General features: G+C 43.5%; 1 protein-coding gene across 1 annotated transcript; it reads right to left on the minus strand.

The window, feature by feature from the left end:
* Window positions 1–416: 416 nt before the first annotated feature.
* On the minus strand, window positions 417–14309 carry LOC147611964 (uncharacterized). Its single transcript, XM_086783822.1, has 13 exons — window positions 13110–14309; window positions 11709–12084; window positions 10774–11614; window positions 10498–10538; window positions 10328–10396; window positions 10133–10233; window positions 9960–10038; window positions 9649–9747; window positions 9484–9552; window positions 9334–9383; window positions 9146–9227; window positions 1036–1130; window positions 417–906 (listed from the first exon to the last, which is right to left on the minus strand). The coding sequence occupies exons 1-13, from the start codon at window positions 13787–13789 to the stop codon at window positions 825–827; spliced, it is 2664 nt and encodes an 887-aa protein (XP_086639948.1). The 5' UTR covers window positions 13790–14309; the 3' UTR covers window positions 417–824.
* Window positions 14310–15511: the final 1202 nt, after the last annotated feature.

Consider the following 15511-nt stretch of genomic DNA (forward strand, 5'->3'; position numbering starts at 1 on the left):
ACAAGAGTGGAGATGCACAAGTTAAGCTCAAGGACTACAAGTCAAACCGAGCTCGAGAGTACAGCAAGAGTACACTTTTTTTTTTTTGTGTAAAGGATGAGTGCCCAATATACGAACTCTAGTCTTTTAATTGGCTTTTCAAACCAAAAAGTTGGGTAGTCCTCTCTTTGTGTAGAGAGCCTAATTCTCCCTCAACTGTTTTTAGAACTTTCATAAGAGTGCAAGAAAAACTTTGTTTCAACCATAGAGGGTCATTAATTAATTGGAGGGCCATTTTTCAAAGGTATAGTAATGACAATACCTTACATAACTTTGGCATTGTATTGTTCCAGCGTTCGTTCTTGCACACCAAAAGAATTAAATAGATAAAGAAATACAATCGGTGTAATGATTTGGCTCTTCATATACCAGCTAGCTTTGCTTGTAAATGTTCCGATTGCTTTATTAGCTGAAAAAGGTGACCGCTTCTTTAAACAGGTTCTTTCACAGTTTCACAGCATGTCAAATACAATGGAGTCTGCTGTCAAAGCTCTATAAGGTAACAGAAGGTGATGATCAATGTACATGGACCACCTATAGATAACTGCTGAAAGCACCCTTTCAACGCATAGTACAAGCCAATTTTACACGCTTCAAAAGCCAGACAATAATGGCAACATAGAGAAGCTGAATGTGCACCGCCCACTTCCAAGTGGTGTGATCAAAATTACAAGATGGTGTACTGTCACTGCCTGTCTTTTATCCAAGCATACTTCTTCTGAGGGAAGCACTGGCCTTTGGAAAGCATTATACAAATTGATTCCTAGAATTGCACCAGCAAAAGGCTAAGGTCTGCCTAAAAATTGTTTTTGCATCTCTTTTAACCGATCAGTGATGTCTTGGAAAGTTGGACGAAGTCTAGGATTGCTGCACACGCGAAACACGATATGATAAGATAAACACACAGTAGTTATTGACCTTCACCAACACGCCTCACAGTGGAAAAGAACTGCTATGTTGCAAACTCCATAAAAAGCTCCCCTACTGATTGCATACCTGTGCCAACATTCTTGAATCATGGTAACCCACTCCGGATTCAAACCTTCTGGTATCTGCAGTCTCTGATTCATGAATCCTACAGCTCCAACCACCTAGGCAAGACAGAAAAAATTACATGGGAATTTCACTGATGAACACCAATGTCGCCTTCTGATGAAAAGATCAAAGGGTATACATCCAGCAGATTCCGGAGGCCTTGCCACGATTTCTTTTCTTCACGACTGCTAGAGAGAAAGATGTCACGACTCTAAATCCTTCTTGAGACTTCATATTACACAAGATTTGTTTATGGATTTGCTCACACAGCCTGTACTCTCTCTATAATCTGAAATTCTTTTTTTAATGCAACAACTAAGTAGAGACAGATTTTTCGTCCCACAGGTGCTCTTTTCTTCAGGGTCCCATGTTGGAGGTGCCTTTTCTTTCCCAGATAGAGAGAGGGGGCTCTATGCATAAAGAGGCTTTCTATACATAGAGATATTATGTATAAGAAGAGGTTTCGCATGAGAATAGGCGAAGAGATGGGGCTCTAAAACCTGAGCCGAATCTTCTTACAGGGGCAAAGTAGGTAAAAAAGTTTGCCCCGGCTTTCGAACGGTTGGAGGCACTCCACGTCCTCAACCCACATGCAATAAAGGCTTGACATCGTATTAAACAGTGCTCACATAACCCGGTTTCTAGTGTAATTTTTTCGACTTTCAAAGGCACTTCACGTTTTGAACCCACATGCAATAAAGGCTTGGCACCGTATTAAATAGTGCTCACATGAATCGGTTTGTAGTGTAATTTTCTATTGAAAGTCCAAAATCTTAGTTGGAATTGTTAGCATTATCATCTCCAGATTGGGCATATATGTGCATACTTCATGCTGTATCTGGCCAGATTTATGAAGCCATGCATTCATCTTATTTAGATATTTTTCTGCTATTTTTGTCTATTTTTTAGACATTATTCTAGTATTTTTTGCATAGTTGGCCAGCCCACTGTTTTTATGCTGGCCGACCAGCTCTTGTCCAACCTATAAATAGGTGGCTTGGGTTAGCATCATTAGCACATCATTATTCAGCTATTGCTGTTGGTTGTATGCACCTACGGGCAGCCCTCGTGCTCGGCAGATAACAAGTTTTCTACTTCAGTTCTTTTGCACATGTGCTTCTTTGCAAGATCTATTTGCTGTTTTTTCTGTTTACAGCCATTCTTTCATGGTATCTAAGCCCAGTGTTGCAAAGGGACCTGCGTTTTCTACATCTACTACTATAGGCAAAGATCCATAGCATCTACATCTTCAAAGGAGCTGCGTTTTCTGCTGTGGAACTGCATTTTCCATTGAGGAGCTGCGTTTTCCACCGAGGAGCTGCGTTTTCTGTTGAGGAGCTGTGTTTTCCACAGAGGTGCTGCGTTTTCAGATCTCAGCCCCGTATTTTGGTGCTACAACAGGGTTTTAACCCAGGGGAGTCATTTTTTACCTCTCCTTTTGGTTTCCCACCCTCCCATCCCTTCTTCTCCTTCCTTTCTCTTTGCTGCACTCAGCTTTCGAGGTGGAGTTTGCTGATTTTCTAATCAGCTCTGTTGAAGAGGAGGATTCTACTGCATTATCGGAGATATGGCTTCTGGTTATAGTCATTCTTCTCACTCAAGGATTCTCTTTTCTTCTCCCCGATCCCAAGCCCCAAATTCACATGGATCTTCTTCCCAGCTTCCTGTTTCTCTACCTTATTCCCAGATTCTTGCTTCTTTTCCTTCCATATTCCCCACCACCACCACTTCTCTTGTTTCTCCCCTCCCACAAACCCTCATCCCAACCCCTTCCCATGTGCCATCCTATTCACCCCCTCAAGTGAGTGATTCCATCAAGCTGACTGCTACCAACTACCATACTTAGTCGTTTTATACGCAATTGCTTCTTGAAGGAGCAGGTGTGTGGCTCTCTGTCACCACTCCTCACTTGGTGGATCCCGCGTTTTGTGGAGTTGTGGATGCACCGGCCCGTCTCATCATCATCCATTGTATGACACCATCTATCTAGGCACAATTCATATCTTTTCGGAGTGATGCAAGTCAGATGTGGAATGAGATTCGGAGGAGGTTCGAGAAAGTATCTTCCGTAAAGATTGCTAGGTTGGAGGCGGATCTTGAGAAGATTACCATCAGTGACTCGGATAATATCATTGATAAGATTGGGGAATTCACAAGGATCAAGAGGCAGCTTGAGGAGTATGGGAGCTCGATCAACAACCCGATCCATAAACTGCTTGGTAAGCTGCCATCATCCTTTGACTCTTTCAAAGATCACATCTACTTCCGTGAGCCTCTACCCTCTTTTGAGGAAGTTGTGACTTACTTACATGACAAATGTTTATTGAGAGGCAAAGGGAAGACAGATTCTGCTTTTTTTGCCCAAAGTAAGGGCAAGTTCAAAGGAGGCAAAGGAGACAGCAACAACAAAAGCGAGAAGGGCAAAAGCAAGGGTTCTAAGGAATCCAAAGGTTCCAAAGAAGAGGAGTGTGCCTATTGTGGCAGGCCTAGCCATACGGAGGTTCGGTGTTTTGCAAAGCGTAATGATTCCAAAGCCGCCAAAGCCAAGTACAAAGCCAAGGACACCTCCAAAGATGATGACAGATTCCAAGGACTAGGCAAGGACAAGGTTCCAGAGGAGGGCAATGCCAAAGCGGCATACATGGTAGTTACACTCCCATTTCTTCACAGGATTCCTTCCTTGTGGTCACAAAGATCACTTCTGATGCAGAGGTGAGTGCCACACATGAGGAAATTGAGTGGATTGGTGATAGCGGCGCTTGAGCACATATGACCAAACATTCCCACATTATGGAGGATTACAAGCCACTTTCTTCTTATGTACGCATTGGAGATGACTCCTCCTTACCTGTCCATGGAGTTGGTAACATGTCTTTTGGTTCCTCTACTACTTTACATGATGTTTTACATGTGCCACGTATTTCGAAGAATTTGTTTTCAGTGAACATGGCTGCTCGAGAAGGGACTTGGCATTTATTTCGATGATGAGGTGATTGATCGGAGGACTCTTACGGTTGTGGCTAATGGTGTTCATGATGAAGGTCTCTACAAGATCACCAACTTCTCTTCCCAGATTTCTTCCTTGGATCTCATCTTCATCAGCTTTTCTCTCCCTCCCATGCCTTAGTTTCTATTGTAGATACTTCTTTGTGGCATTCACGTTTTGGTCATGTGCCTATTGCCGCTCTGCAAAAGCTTCATTCCAAGCAACTTGTTAGTAGACTTCCAGAGTTGAGAGCTCTCCCACACATTTGTTCCTCTTGCATGATGGGGAAACATCACAGGGAGTCCTTTCCAGAAGAGGCTACACATAGAGCTACTCGGAGACTTGAGTTGATCCATGCAGACTTGGCTAGCCCTATGGAGGTTGAGTCCCTTGGGGGGGGGGCATTATTATATGCTCCTGGTGGATGACTTCACACGGAAGGTATGGGTGTGTTTCTTGGCACGCAAATCTAATGCATTTGCCAATTTCAGGTCTTGGCTTCCAATGGTTGAGAACCAATCTCAAAGCAAAGTTTCATTCTTACGAACTGACAATGGTGGTGAGTTTGAACCTTTTGATGAGTTTCTTACTTCTAAAGGCATCCAGCGGCGGCAGACGACTGTTCCTTATACTCCTCAGCACAACAAAATGTAGTGGAGCAGAAGAACCGAACAGTGAAGGAGATGGCTCGATCCCTCTTGCATCATGCTAGTCTTCCTCCCTCTTTCTGGGGTGAAGCTGTGGCTACCTCAGTTTATCTCATCAATCGCTCTCTCACAAAGGCGGTCAATGGGAAGACACCAAAGGAGGCGTTTTCTCAACATAAGCCCTCCGTCTCACACTTACGAGTTTTCGGTTGTGTTGCGTTTGTACATGTGCCAGGTCAAAAGAGGACTACACTTTCCCCTAAGTCGAAGAGAATGATCTTTACGGGATATAGTTCGAAGTCGAAAGGATACCGCTTTTGGGATCCTGCGTTGGAGGACATCATCATATCTCATGATGCTCGCTTTAATGAGACCCTCTTTGGATATGATTCCTCTTCACCCATGCAGTTTTCTCAGGATATTGATCCATTTCCGCCCAATATCGGTGAATTTTCTTTGCTCCCATCAGGCACTTCATCACCCCCTGTGCCTCTGGTGACTTCGGCAGCGATTCAGCCTGCTGTTGCTACTGTTTCAGCCCCTGTTTCTGCTGTTTTCAGCCCAATACAGAGTGTTGGACCATCTTCCGGAACTTCTCAGCCAGTCTGGACAGCCTCTACATCATCTCCCACACGCTCGGCCGTCCCTTCTTCATCCCCGGCTGCCCCGGGTGCGTCCATTACAACTGCGGATACTTCCTCTTCCACATTTGTGAGGAGGGCTGGTCCACCCTGTTGGGTACAGCAATTACTTCGAGATTCAAGCCTTTCTGACAGTCAGTTGCATGACCAGGTCTCTACTTCTTCATCCGGTCTAAGGAGATCTTCTCGGGTTCCCACTCCCACAGTGAATTATGCTCTTATGAGTACTTTGCAGACGATTGATGAGCCCGAATCTCTAGAGGAGGCCCTTGCCCAACCACAGTGGCGACAGGCTATGGAAGCCGAGATGTCCTCTCTTGAGAGGAATCATACATGGGATTTAGTACCACGGCCTTTACATCGACGAGTCATCGGTGTCAAATGGATCTTCAAAGTCAAGTTTCATACAAATGGTACTTTGGGTAAGTAAAGGCCCGTCTTGTTGCTCGTGGAGATGCTCAAAAGGCCGAAAAGGACTTTGATGAGACATTTGCTCCTACAACCAGGTTTACTTCCATTCGTATTGTTTTGGCTATGGCTGCTCGTTTCAGATGGCCTGTGTTCCAGATGGATGTTAAATCTGCCTTTCTACGGTGATTTAGAGGAGGAAGTTTATGTGGAGCAACCTCCTGGTTTTGTGATTCAAGGACATGAGGACCATGTTTACTTGTTGAAGAAAGCTCTTTATGGTCTCAAACAAGCACCTCGTGCTTGGTATCAAAAGATTGATGCTTTCTTGTTATCTCTTGGTTTTGAGAGGTCATATGGAGATCCAAACCTCTATCTACTTCTTTCTGATGGGGATATATGCATCATTGTGCTTTATGTTGATGACCTCATTCTTGTAGGCTCACAAATTGAGTTGGTCACTCAGGTTCAGTCTCAACTTTCCCTCACGTTTGAGATGACGGACCTTGGCTTACTTCATTATTTTCTTGGTTTGGAGATTTGGCCGAGAAATGATTGCATCTTCATTTTCCAGGGGAAGTATGTGAAGAAGTTGCTTGCAACTTATGTTTTGACAAATTGCTCTCCTCTCTCGTCCTATGGATCCCAATGCGAAATTGTCTAAGGAGGATGATACACCTGTGGTGGATTCCACAGAATACCGGCAACTAGTTGGCTCCTTGCTTTATCTTGTCAACACCCGACCGGATCTCTCTTATGCTATGAGCGTACTCAGCCAGTTCTCTTCAGCAACTCGGAGATCTCATTGGCAGGCAGCTTTGAGAGTGCTTCGATATCTTCGTGGCACATCAGATTATGGCATCACTTATTCTGGTGGTTCTTCTTTGGTGGGCTTTACGGATGTTGATTGGGCTGGTTGCATTGATACTCGAAGATCTACTACAAGGTATTGTTTCATGCTTGGTACAGGATTGGTCTCTTGGAAATCTCAGCAGCAACAGAGAACAATTGCTGCTTCTTCTACCGAGGCTGAGTACAAATCCTATCTTCTCTCCGCAGCCGAGGCATTATGGATACATCAAATTTTGAAGCATTTATGTTGTGCGGATGATTCCCCTGTTGCCATCTTCTCGGATTCTTAGAGTGCCTCTGCTTTAGCTCAGAATCCTGTGATACGTGGCCGCTCCAAACACATTGAGGTTCACTATCATTTTGTTCGGGATTGGATTGAGCCTGGTCTTCTTCGACTTGAGTATTGTTCCACTCAGGACAATCTTGCTGACCTCTTCACCAAACCGCTCCCTCAAGCTTCTTTGGAGGTCTTTCTTCAGCGTGCTAGAGTTGGTCCGCCCATCTGGCCCTGAAGAGGAGGTGTTAGCATTATCATCTCCAGATTAGGCATATATGTGCATATTTCATGCTATATCTGGCCAGATTTATGAGGCCATCCATTCATCTTATTTTAGATATTTTTCTGCTATTTTTGTCTATATTTCAGACATTATTCTAGTATTTTTTGCATAGTCGACCAGCCCACTGTTTTTATGCTGGCCGACCAACTCTTGTCCAACCTATAAATAGGTGGCTTGGGTTAGCATCATTAGCACATCATTATTCAGCTATTGCTGTTGGTTGTATGCACCTACGGGCAGCCCTCGTGCTTTACTTCAGTAGATAACAAGTTTTCTACTTCAGTTCTTTTGCACATGTGCTTCTTTGCAAGATCTATTTGCTGTTTTTTCTGTTTTACAGCCATTCTTTCAAGAATCTCACGTTACCTTTAATTTTAAGAGATAAAATATGTACATTTTAATTTATAAATCTAAATCCTTTGCTCCATTTCCGTACTGATCTATGTATAGGCTCTACTCCACACTTACTACCTCTACCGTGGGAACTATTGCACCACTTCAAGTCTGGTCCTCAGAGAGAGACGCAGTATCTCGGAGTTCAGGTGGTCAACGGGCTCATGATACGACAATTGTATCTAATGTTGGCTTGCCTACCTAAACTACACCTAATATGCATGCAAACTATTGCTACATTCAAGACCTATGCACGGAACCCTAATGCACATGCAAAAACTGGTTACGTATGCAAAAACAAAAAGCAATTTGGACGCAAATGTAAAAACACAAACCCGGATTCTTGTTGCAAAAAATGCTACCTAGGAAGAACCTAGATACTTAACACCACTGTAACGTACTAACTGTGCGGAAGCGTGGTTGATCGGTGATTTACATTAAGCATGTCAAATTAATGCTTATCAAACTACTTACAAAGACACAATAGACAAGAGATGTAAAGCCTATTCTACTATATATTCCAAAACATAAATACATACCATGATGATCTTAAAACTTGACTGAGATCCAGTTCATGCATGCCTATCTAATGTGCTTGCAAAAGGTTCCTGGCTGTCCTCCATGCTCTAGCGCACGTGAGGGCGGCCTGTCTTGCTGCTCTCAGGTTGCCTTCTTGATAATCCACAATGTGTCCTTGCTGCCTTGATTCTAGTAATGCAGAAGACTCTAGCTAACGTATGCTTAAGCACAAATGACCTTAGACCTCCTTTATATGGATCTCATGGAAGGTTGGATTCAGGTTGGCCATCGATTTCCATAAATATCATCAAAATATCATTTCACATGTTCACACTATGCTCAACTTGTCCTAGGCACCTCCAGGCACCTATTGGACTGTCCAAACAGCCCAAATCAGACCATATCCTGCCCCTACTCTTGCCTCTCAGACGGTCGGACCATATCCTTGCCTCACGCGGCTGTAAGTAAGGTCCATCTCCACATGCTCGGCCATTAAAACATGCATTTGACATATATTCTGTTCTTATAAAGAACAGTCTGTTGAAAATATCAGCAATGGTGCCCTAATTCATCCATGCCTACACCAAGATCTATAAAATAAGATAAAATCATTGCCCGAACCCTAAGCACAAGGTTCCTAGCATGTCTCACCCTAGACCTTCAAACGGCCACAAGTCAAAATCACATGGAACCCTAGTTACACAATGACATCACATAAGCCATCTTGCTCTTGCCTACAAGTTGACATTGACGTACACCGTCGCTGACATTCACTTTGCACTTCATAGCAAATCAATATAATTTGAGGACGACAGTAGAGTAGACCTCATGTCTTCAAGTAAAGATGGCAGCACAACTAGCATGATGAGCACCCAAATAGCCCAGTCCAGCTTCAAGATTAAGGAAACCTCCTCTTCTTGACATAAGAGCGAACTAGTTTGAAATGTGATGCATGTACTTTTTACTCGATAAAAAGGTGTTACTACGTTCGTTGTTCTTGATACCAGTAAATTGAAAAAAAGTGCCAACAGGATCTCATAAGATACAAGCATACTCCAGACATACCTGCATTCCATTGAGGCCATCCCAAGGAACTTGCTCCGTTGCTAGCTCCCACATAATTATACCAAAACTATATACATCCGCTCTGAAGCATGCCCATGATTGATTAGTTTATATGTGCACATGGAGAAATTTAAAAAGAAGCAAACAGTTCAAAAAAGAACAAAAGCGTTTGTCATGAATTGACCTACTTTTCATCAGAGGGCTCATTCCGCAGAACTTCTGGAGCCATCCATTGCGGCTGCAATTTAAAAAAACAGAAAAAAAGCTTAGCATTCATCGCCCCCATGAATATCCATGAACTCTTGTAACTACAGATGATGGCATAATAAAGTGCTTACCGTGCCCCTTCCTGACTTGGTTGTCAAAAAGGTTGCATGCTTTATGCGTGAAAGGCCAAAGTCTGCAACCTGGGCTCTCGGCAACCAACCACAATAATCTCAATAAAAAAACATGGTAAAAGTCGAAATTAACTCTCTCAAGATTTTTCTGGAGACGTGCAATACCTTGACGGTCCAGTTCTTGTCAACAAGAAGATTGGATGATTTTAGGTCACGATGCACAATGGGTGGGTTGCAGTGGTGAAGGTAGTTCATCCCACGGGCCTGAAATGAACGAAAGCAATCAATATCGCGGAGCTGGCACTGATGACAAGCCTCCTAGACTATCAGTCCTTAGAAAGTTCAGCATGGTTCCATGTAGCTCTATGCATCTAGAAACCACACACTTGCTGCAGAAGCCTTGTAATGCAATACAAAAGATTTTATCTCGTTGAAAAACAAATAAAGGATCTACAGGCAGGATCAAGATGGCCTACAATGTCCAATGTCATGCGTGATCGGCGTTTCCAATCCATTCCCTGCGTGTTTCTGTGAAGCAGACGAAACAAGCTGCCCCTGTTTTTAAAGGTTGGTTAGAACTTAGAAGGTCTTTTGACAACAATGTCTTATGAAATGCTGCAAGCCTAGAAAAACGAGGTAAGAGTACAACCGTGGTAAAAATTCTGTTACAATTGAGAGATGAGCAGGTGAGGTCACGGCTCCCATAAAAAGGACTATATTCGGATGCCTGAGTCTTTTCATGAGACCCACCTTTTCTTCCAAACAAAAAAGAGGTTATCAACACAACTGAGGCTTAACACTTGCTCTACTAGCATACAAATGATTCACATGAACTTTATTTTACCTCCTTTCTAAAGTCATCAAGGAGCTCTGGTGAATATTCCTGTTCTGTGAACACTTTTATAGCTACATCCTGTCAAAACAAGGCAAAAGACCTTAATTAAGAGGGTCGAAGAAAAAGGCATAGCCAGGGTCAAAAGACCCATGCAAGAACTAGGTTTTCTGATGGCATACCGAGCCATACCACAGTCCATGATACACAGTCCCACAAGAACCTGAAGAAGACCCAACGTGGAGTACATTATCATTAAAATCACAAGATGAAACAACCATTGGTGACATCTTCTTGACTCAGAAGAAGACAGCACAGGCAACATTCAATGTTAACATGGTGGCTGATCTCCTTCAAGTTATTCTCTGTAACAATGAAGGACCTAATATGTGCATAAAATTTGTTTAACTGAATTGCACCAGTAAACCCTTCAAGCAAACACAATTGAGAAAAAATACCTTGTCCAATCTGCTCTCCCAGTGTTAGGTCTTCCCATGCAACTTCACAATCAAAGGCGTCAAATTCAGTCTCATTTTTTTGTAGCAAACTGCTAGTCGTACTGCCTGTGCTGCTGTTGCTGCTCGTGGTACAAATGTGGGCCCAGTTCCACGAGCCGGGAGCATCAATTACATTCAATCTACTAAGATCAAGCGTTCCATCGATTTCTGTTTGCTCCATTTTGTTTGATCTGTCTTCATCGTGTTCCGAGTGTCTAGTGCTGTCATGGTCATGGTCACGATCATTACTTTTCGAAGGCCATACATGATGTTTCTGCTCTCCAGTTTCCTGGTCTGATGAATTTCGCAACCATGGTACCCCTTTTTTGGCAATCCACACCTCTGCCTTCAAACCAAGGGCTTTTAATCCTCCAGCTTTTTTGCCTTCACTTTCATCTTCATGTTCAACTTCGCTATCATACTTATTTTTTGCGAGTGTAACAGGTAAAACGTTAGTATGGGATAACCCTGTCATCCACGATTCTGCTTTTGAGCCCAGGGCCCTAAATACTCCATGTTTCTTCCCACTGCCTTCTTCTCCATGTTCATTTTGTGAGTCTGATGTATGGCTACCCTTAAAAGCCAGTAATGAAGAAGGTGAGATGCTTTTGAAAAGAGATGTTGGGGTACTGCTCCCACTTGAGGTGACCTCCCGAATGAACTTTTGATCCTCTGGATTCATGTCAATAATTCCAGTATCTGAGCTCTGGCTGCCTCCACTTCCACCTTCAAACTCCACATAACTGTTTTCCATCCGCCTCCAGGAGACCTTGGAAGAAACTTTGGATGAGACCTTTGATGCCTAGATACAAGCACAAACATTAGCAAATAAATAGTTACTTTCAAAAAGCCAATCATAAACTGCCTAAAGGACATAACATTATTTATGAATATACCAGGTTAGTGATGGCAGTTGCAAACGGAAGATGCTTTGGCTGCCTTGCACCATGAGAGCCGCCTTCACATATAGCATCTTCTTCAACAGATGAACTAGGCTGCTGGCAAAAGGTGCGTGAATCATATGAAACTTCAACTATCCCTAAAAGGCTACCATCGTCATTATAGTACGGTGAATCTGTAACCATGGCCGTAAATACTTCTCCAGACTTCTTCTTCAAAGGAATTTGGCCAGCCCAGCTTTGTCCCATGCTTATGCGTTCAAAAAATTTGGCTGCTACATCATGCGCCTTTTCATCAACCAGCATTTCAACTATATTGCGTCCTAGGACTTCAGCTTCTGAATACCCAAACAGCATTTCTGCAGTACGATTCCTGTACATAAACGTCAATAGACTAGACTTAATATGTCTAACATGTAAGGCCTTTGCAGTTTACCAAGCTAAGAGAAAGTGCCATAAGGGAATTAAAGTCAAGCAGGCTGCAGCAGCTGCAACACGAGGCACAAGTCATATTACATAGTGACCCGTCCTAGGATATGTCTCTAATGCTAAGGCCCAATTCTTGAAAAACCCAATATTTAGTGTATTTTTCCTAATTGAATTTCTGCAATGACTTTATTTTCAAGGGACAAAAAACATACATTTTTCCTATATTTCTAGTAATGAATCCTGGTTACATTGAAACATTGCCTTTATTTTGATTGGTCGAAAAAAAAAAACATATTTTTCTAAAAGCACGGGCTTATCAAAAGAACATCAAAAAATATTGACTGATGTGACCAGTTAACTTTGAAATGTGACATAGCATTCTCAAAAGCATGGGCATAAAGAACTGCAAACCTATTGACTGATGTGCCCAGTTACATTTAAGCTTTGAAAGGTGTGCAAGGCAGTACTAAGGCAAGAGCAGATCTTGTTAATTCGATAGGTAGGACACGGCAATCAATCAAAGCATGCTTGCTTGTTCCATGGTAGGACATGTCATTGGGCAGTTGGCAACGAGGTTGCTACAGGAGAGAATAGCCATTAAGACATACCTTGCAGAAAACGGCCCTAGCGGGATAAGTGAAGTGGAGTGGAAAGACCCTTCTTGTGATGCGATTTCACTAAACCAGTTGTAATATGCAAATAATGTGCTGTAAGTAGGGTTTGAATGCTGTACGCTATGACCATTTTCCTATCATAATGTAGCACACAAACACACAATTCTTGTGACACTACACCAATTGTGGTCCAGGATGCCATGGGTAGGGTCTAAAATGCTTCAAGCAAAGCTCCCAGTTATGATCAACTTAAACTTTGGAAGATTTTAAACTTTGGAAGATTTCCTTTATGTTTTTCTTACTGATAAGCTATGGTCTGTGATTCAACGAAATTGCAAAGAAAAGAAGGATGTACCAGTAGGTCACCTCTCCTGAAGGCCGAAACATGTAAACAGCCTGTCCAATAGACTGCAAGATGTTCGCAGAGAGCTTGTCTGTGAGCTGGAGGTGGGGTGTATGATGTTCCGCCGTCTGAGGTGCAGAGTTGTTGTTTTCAACAGGAGAAAGGGACGACTGCGATAGCGTTGAAGGCGAGAAGGTTGTGTGATTCTCTGTGCGGAAGGAGCGCTGCGGATCCGGTCCACAAAATGTTGAAGTTGAGGAACGTTTTGACGAAGAAGCAGAAGACGAGGAGGTGTCCGTAGCCATGGCTGTGTCTGTGTATCTGGAGCGAAGCCCTGAGAAGGAGAAGCGTTGGAACGGCCTTGCTAGGGTTTCTATAGCAGAGGAACGCGAGTTAAAAGAAGATGAAGACCTTCTGCGGAAGAGCTGGGGAGAGAGGGAGCGAGCCCTTTCCTGCGAGGATGATCGAGACAAGTTCCGAAGCTCGGCAGGGGTGTGGATGTCCATGACGAGCCTTGACATCTCCGATTGCAGGTGAGCATGATTGGCTTCAAGCTCTGCGATCCTCTCCAGCAAGACCTCTGGTGCGGCAGAAGTGGAGGCCGTGGTGGTGGCAACATCACTACTATCGGTAGCCACAGCCATGGGAGGAATGCGTGATGACTGCGGAGGAGAACTCATGGTTTCTCGCATTTGGCTTCTTGGGAGTAAGAAAGAGACAGTTTCTCTCTCTTTCTCTGTCTCTCCCGCTACCTGCGGCCTATATCCATCATACACACTTCCTGCGGCCTACATCCTTCTCTCTCACACACAGACTCCACCTGCAGCCTATGTCCACACACAGTACCTGTGGCTACATCCCTTTCTCTCTCACAAGCACACACACTGTACCTGCGGCCTATATCCATCTCTCATCTCTCACACACACACACACTGCGGCCTGTGTGCATCGCTCTCTCTCTCTCACTCACACACACACACACACTCTCACACAGACTACCTGCGAGGCTGCGGCCTATGTGCATCTCTCTCTCTCTCTCACTCACACACACACACACTCTCACACAGACTACCTGCGAGGCTGCGGCCTATGGTGCCTGTGTCCCTCTCTCCCTCTTCCCCTCCCACCGTTGGTCGTATATGCCCTCTGCATTCTACCGACGTTAATTACCCCGCCGCCCCCCCAAAAAACACACACACCGACGTTAATACCTCTCTCTCACACACGCTTAGGCTAGCAGGTTCTTCTCTCTCTATCTCATAAACACGTGACACACTCTCTCTCTCTAACTCTCGCTTGCAAGTTTAGTCACGTGTATGTGGGGCCCATTCCACGGAACAAAGATTCACGTTTTGCCGGTAAGCATTTTGCAAAAATGTAGTCGTCTCTGTAACTTACACGTCACCTTTTCTTCACACGCCCTTGCGCCCTTCCCAAGGACATTGTTCACTACACTCTTGTTTAAAGAAGCACACACGTCATCCCCAATTACACACATGTGACGTTGGGCCTACCAAACTTAACCTTGATTTCCCCCTCTTAAGATTTCTAGGCCTTGGACATAACTGGAGCAAACTCATGGGGCATTGTAGTAGCCACACTGAATAAGGAAACATAGTATTTTGTACAAAAGCCCATGCCACCGAGTTATCTAAGGTAAAGGGCATTGCAAGTGGATGGCTCTATGAGACGTGCACACAAATTGCAAGTGAATCATTGTAAGGCGTGTCTGAACTAGCAAATTTGCGATGAAGCAAGAAGTTAAGAACACTAGAAAAGGATTGTTTATTAGAAAATGAGAAGCAAATAATCACCATGAGAGAGAGAGGGATTCATACCATAATGAAATGAAGAACGATTATAATACTCATATTAGTGTGTGTAAAGTGCAACTGAGAGAGAGAGATAAACAGAGACAGAGAGATGGAAGAGACTTGTACCAAATGAAAAGATTGTTAAACTTGTTGTAGGGTTATTGTGTGTGTGTGTGTGTGTGTGTGTGTAGAGTGAAATTGAGAGAGAGAGAGAGAGAGAGAGAGAGTATAACCAAAAGATAGATTGTTATACTTGTTTTCAGAGAGAGAAGGAAAGAAAGAAAAGAAACTTGTATTAACTACAAAAGGCCAAATGATTGATTGGACCAAATACATGAAAGAGAGAGAGAGAGAGAGAGAGAGAGAGAAAGAGAGAGGAAAAGGGAGTGCGAGAGAGATGCATTAACTAAGCCATAAGCAATTGCAAAAGTTTTTCCATTCCATCTTATGGCATAACTTGTGTGCTTCCACCAACAATTGATCCTCAATGATCATAGCGCATGGAGGGCCTATGGACAAGCATGATTCATGTGCAAAGTTGGAATGGAACCTTGACCTTCACCAATTATAAACAGTAAGCTAGCCACTGTGCCCACCTTC

This window comes from Cibotium barometz, chromosome 46 (genome assembly GCF_041138505.1).
Source record: "Cibotium barometz isolate CiBa-2024 chromosome 46, ASM4113850v1, whole genome shotgun sequence".
NCBI classification, from domain to species: Eukaryota; Viridiplantae; Streptophyta; class Polypodiopsida; order Cyatheales; family Cibotiaceae; genus Cibotium; species Cibotium barometz.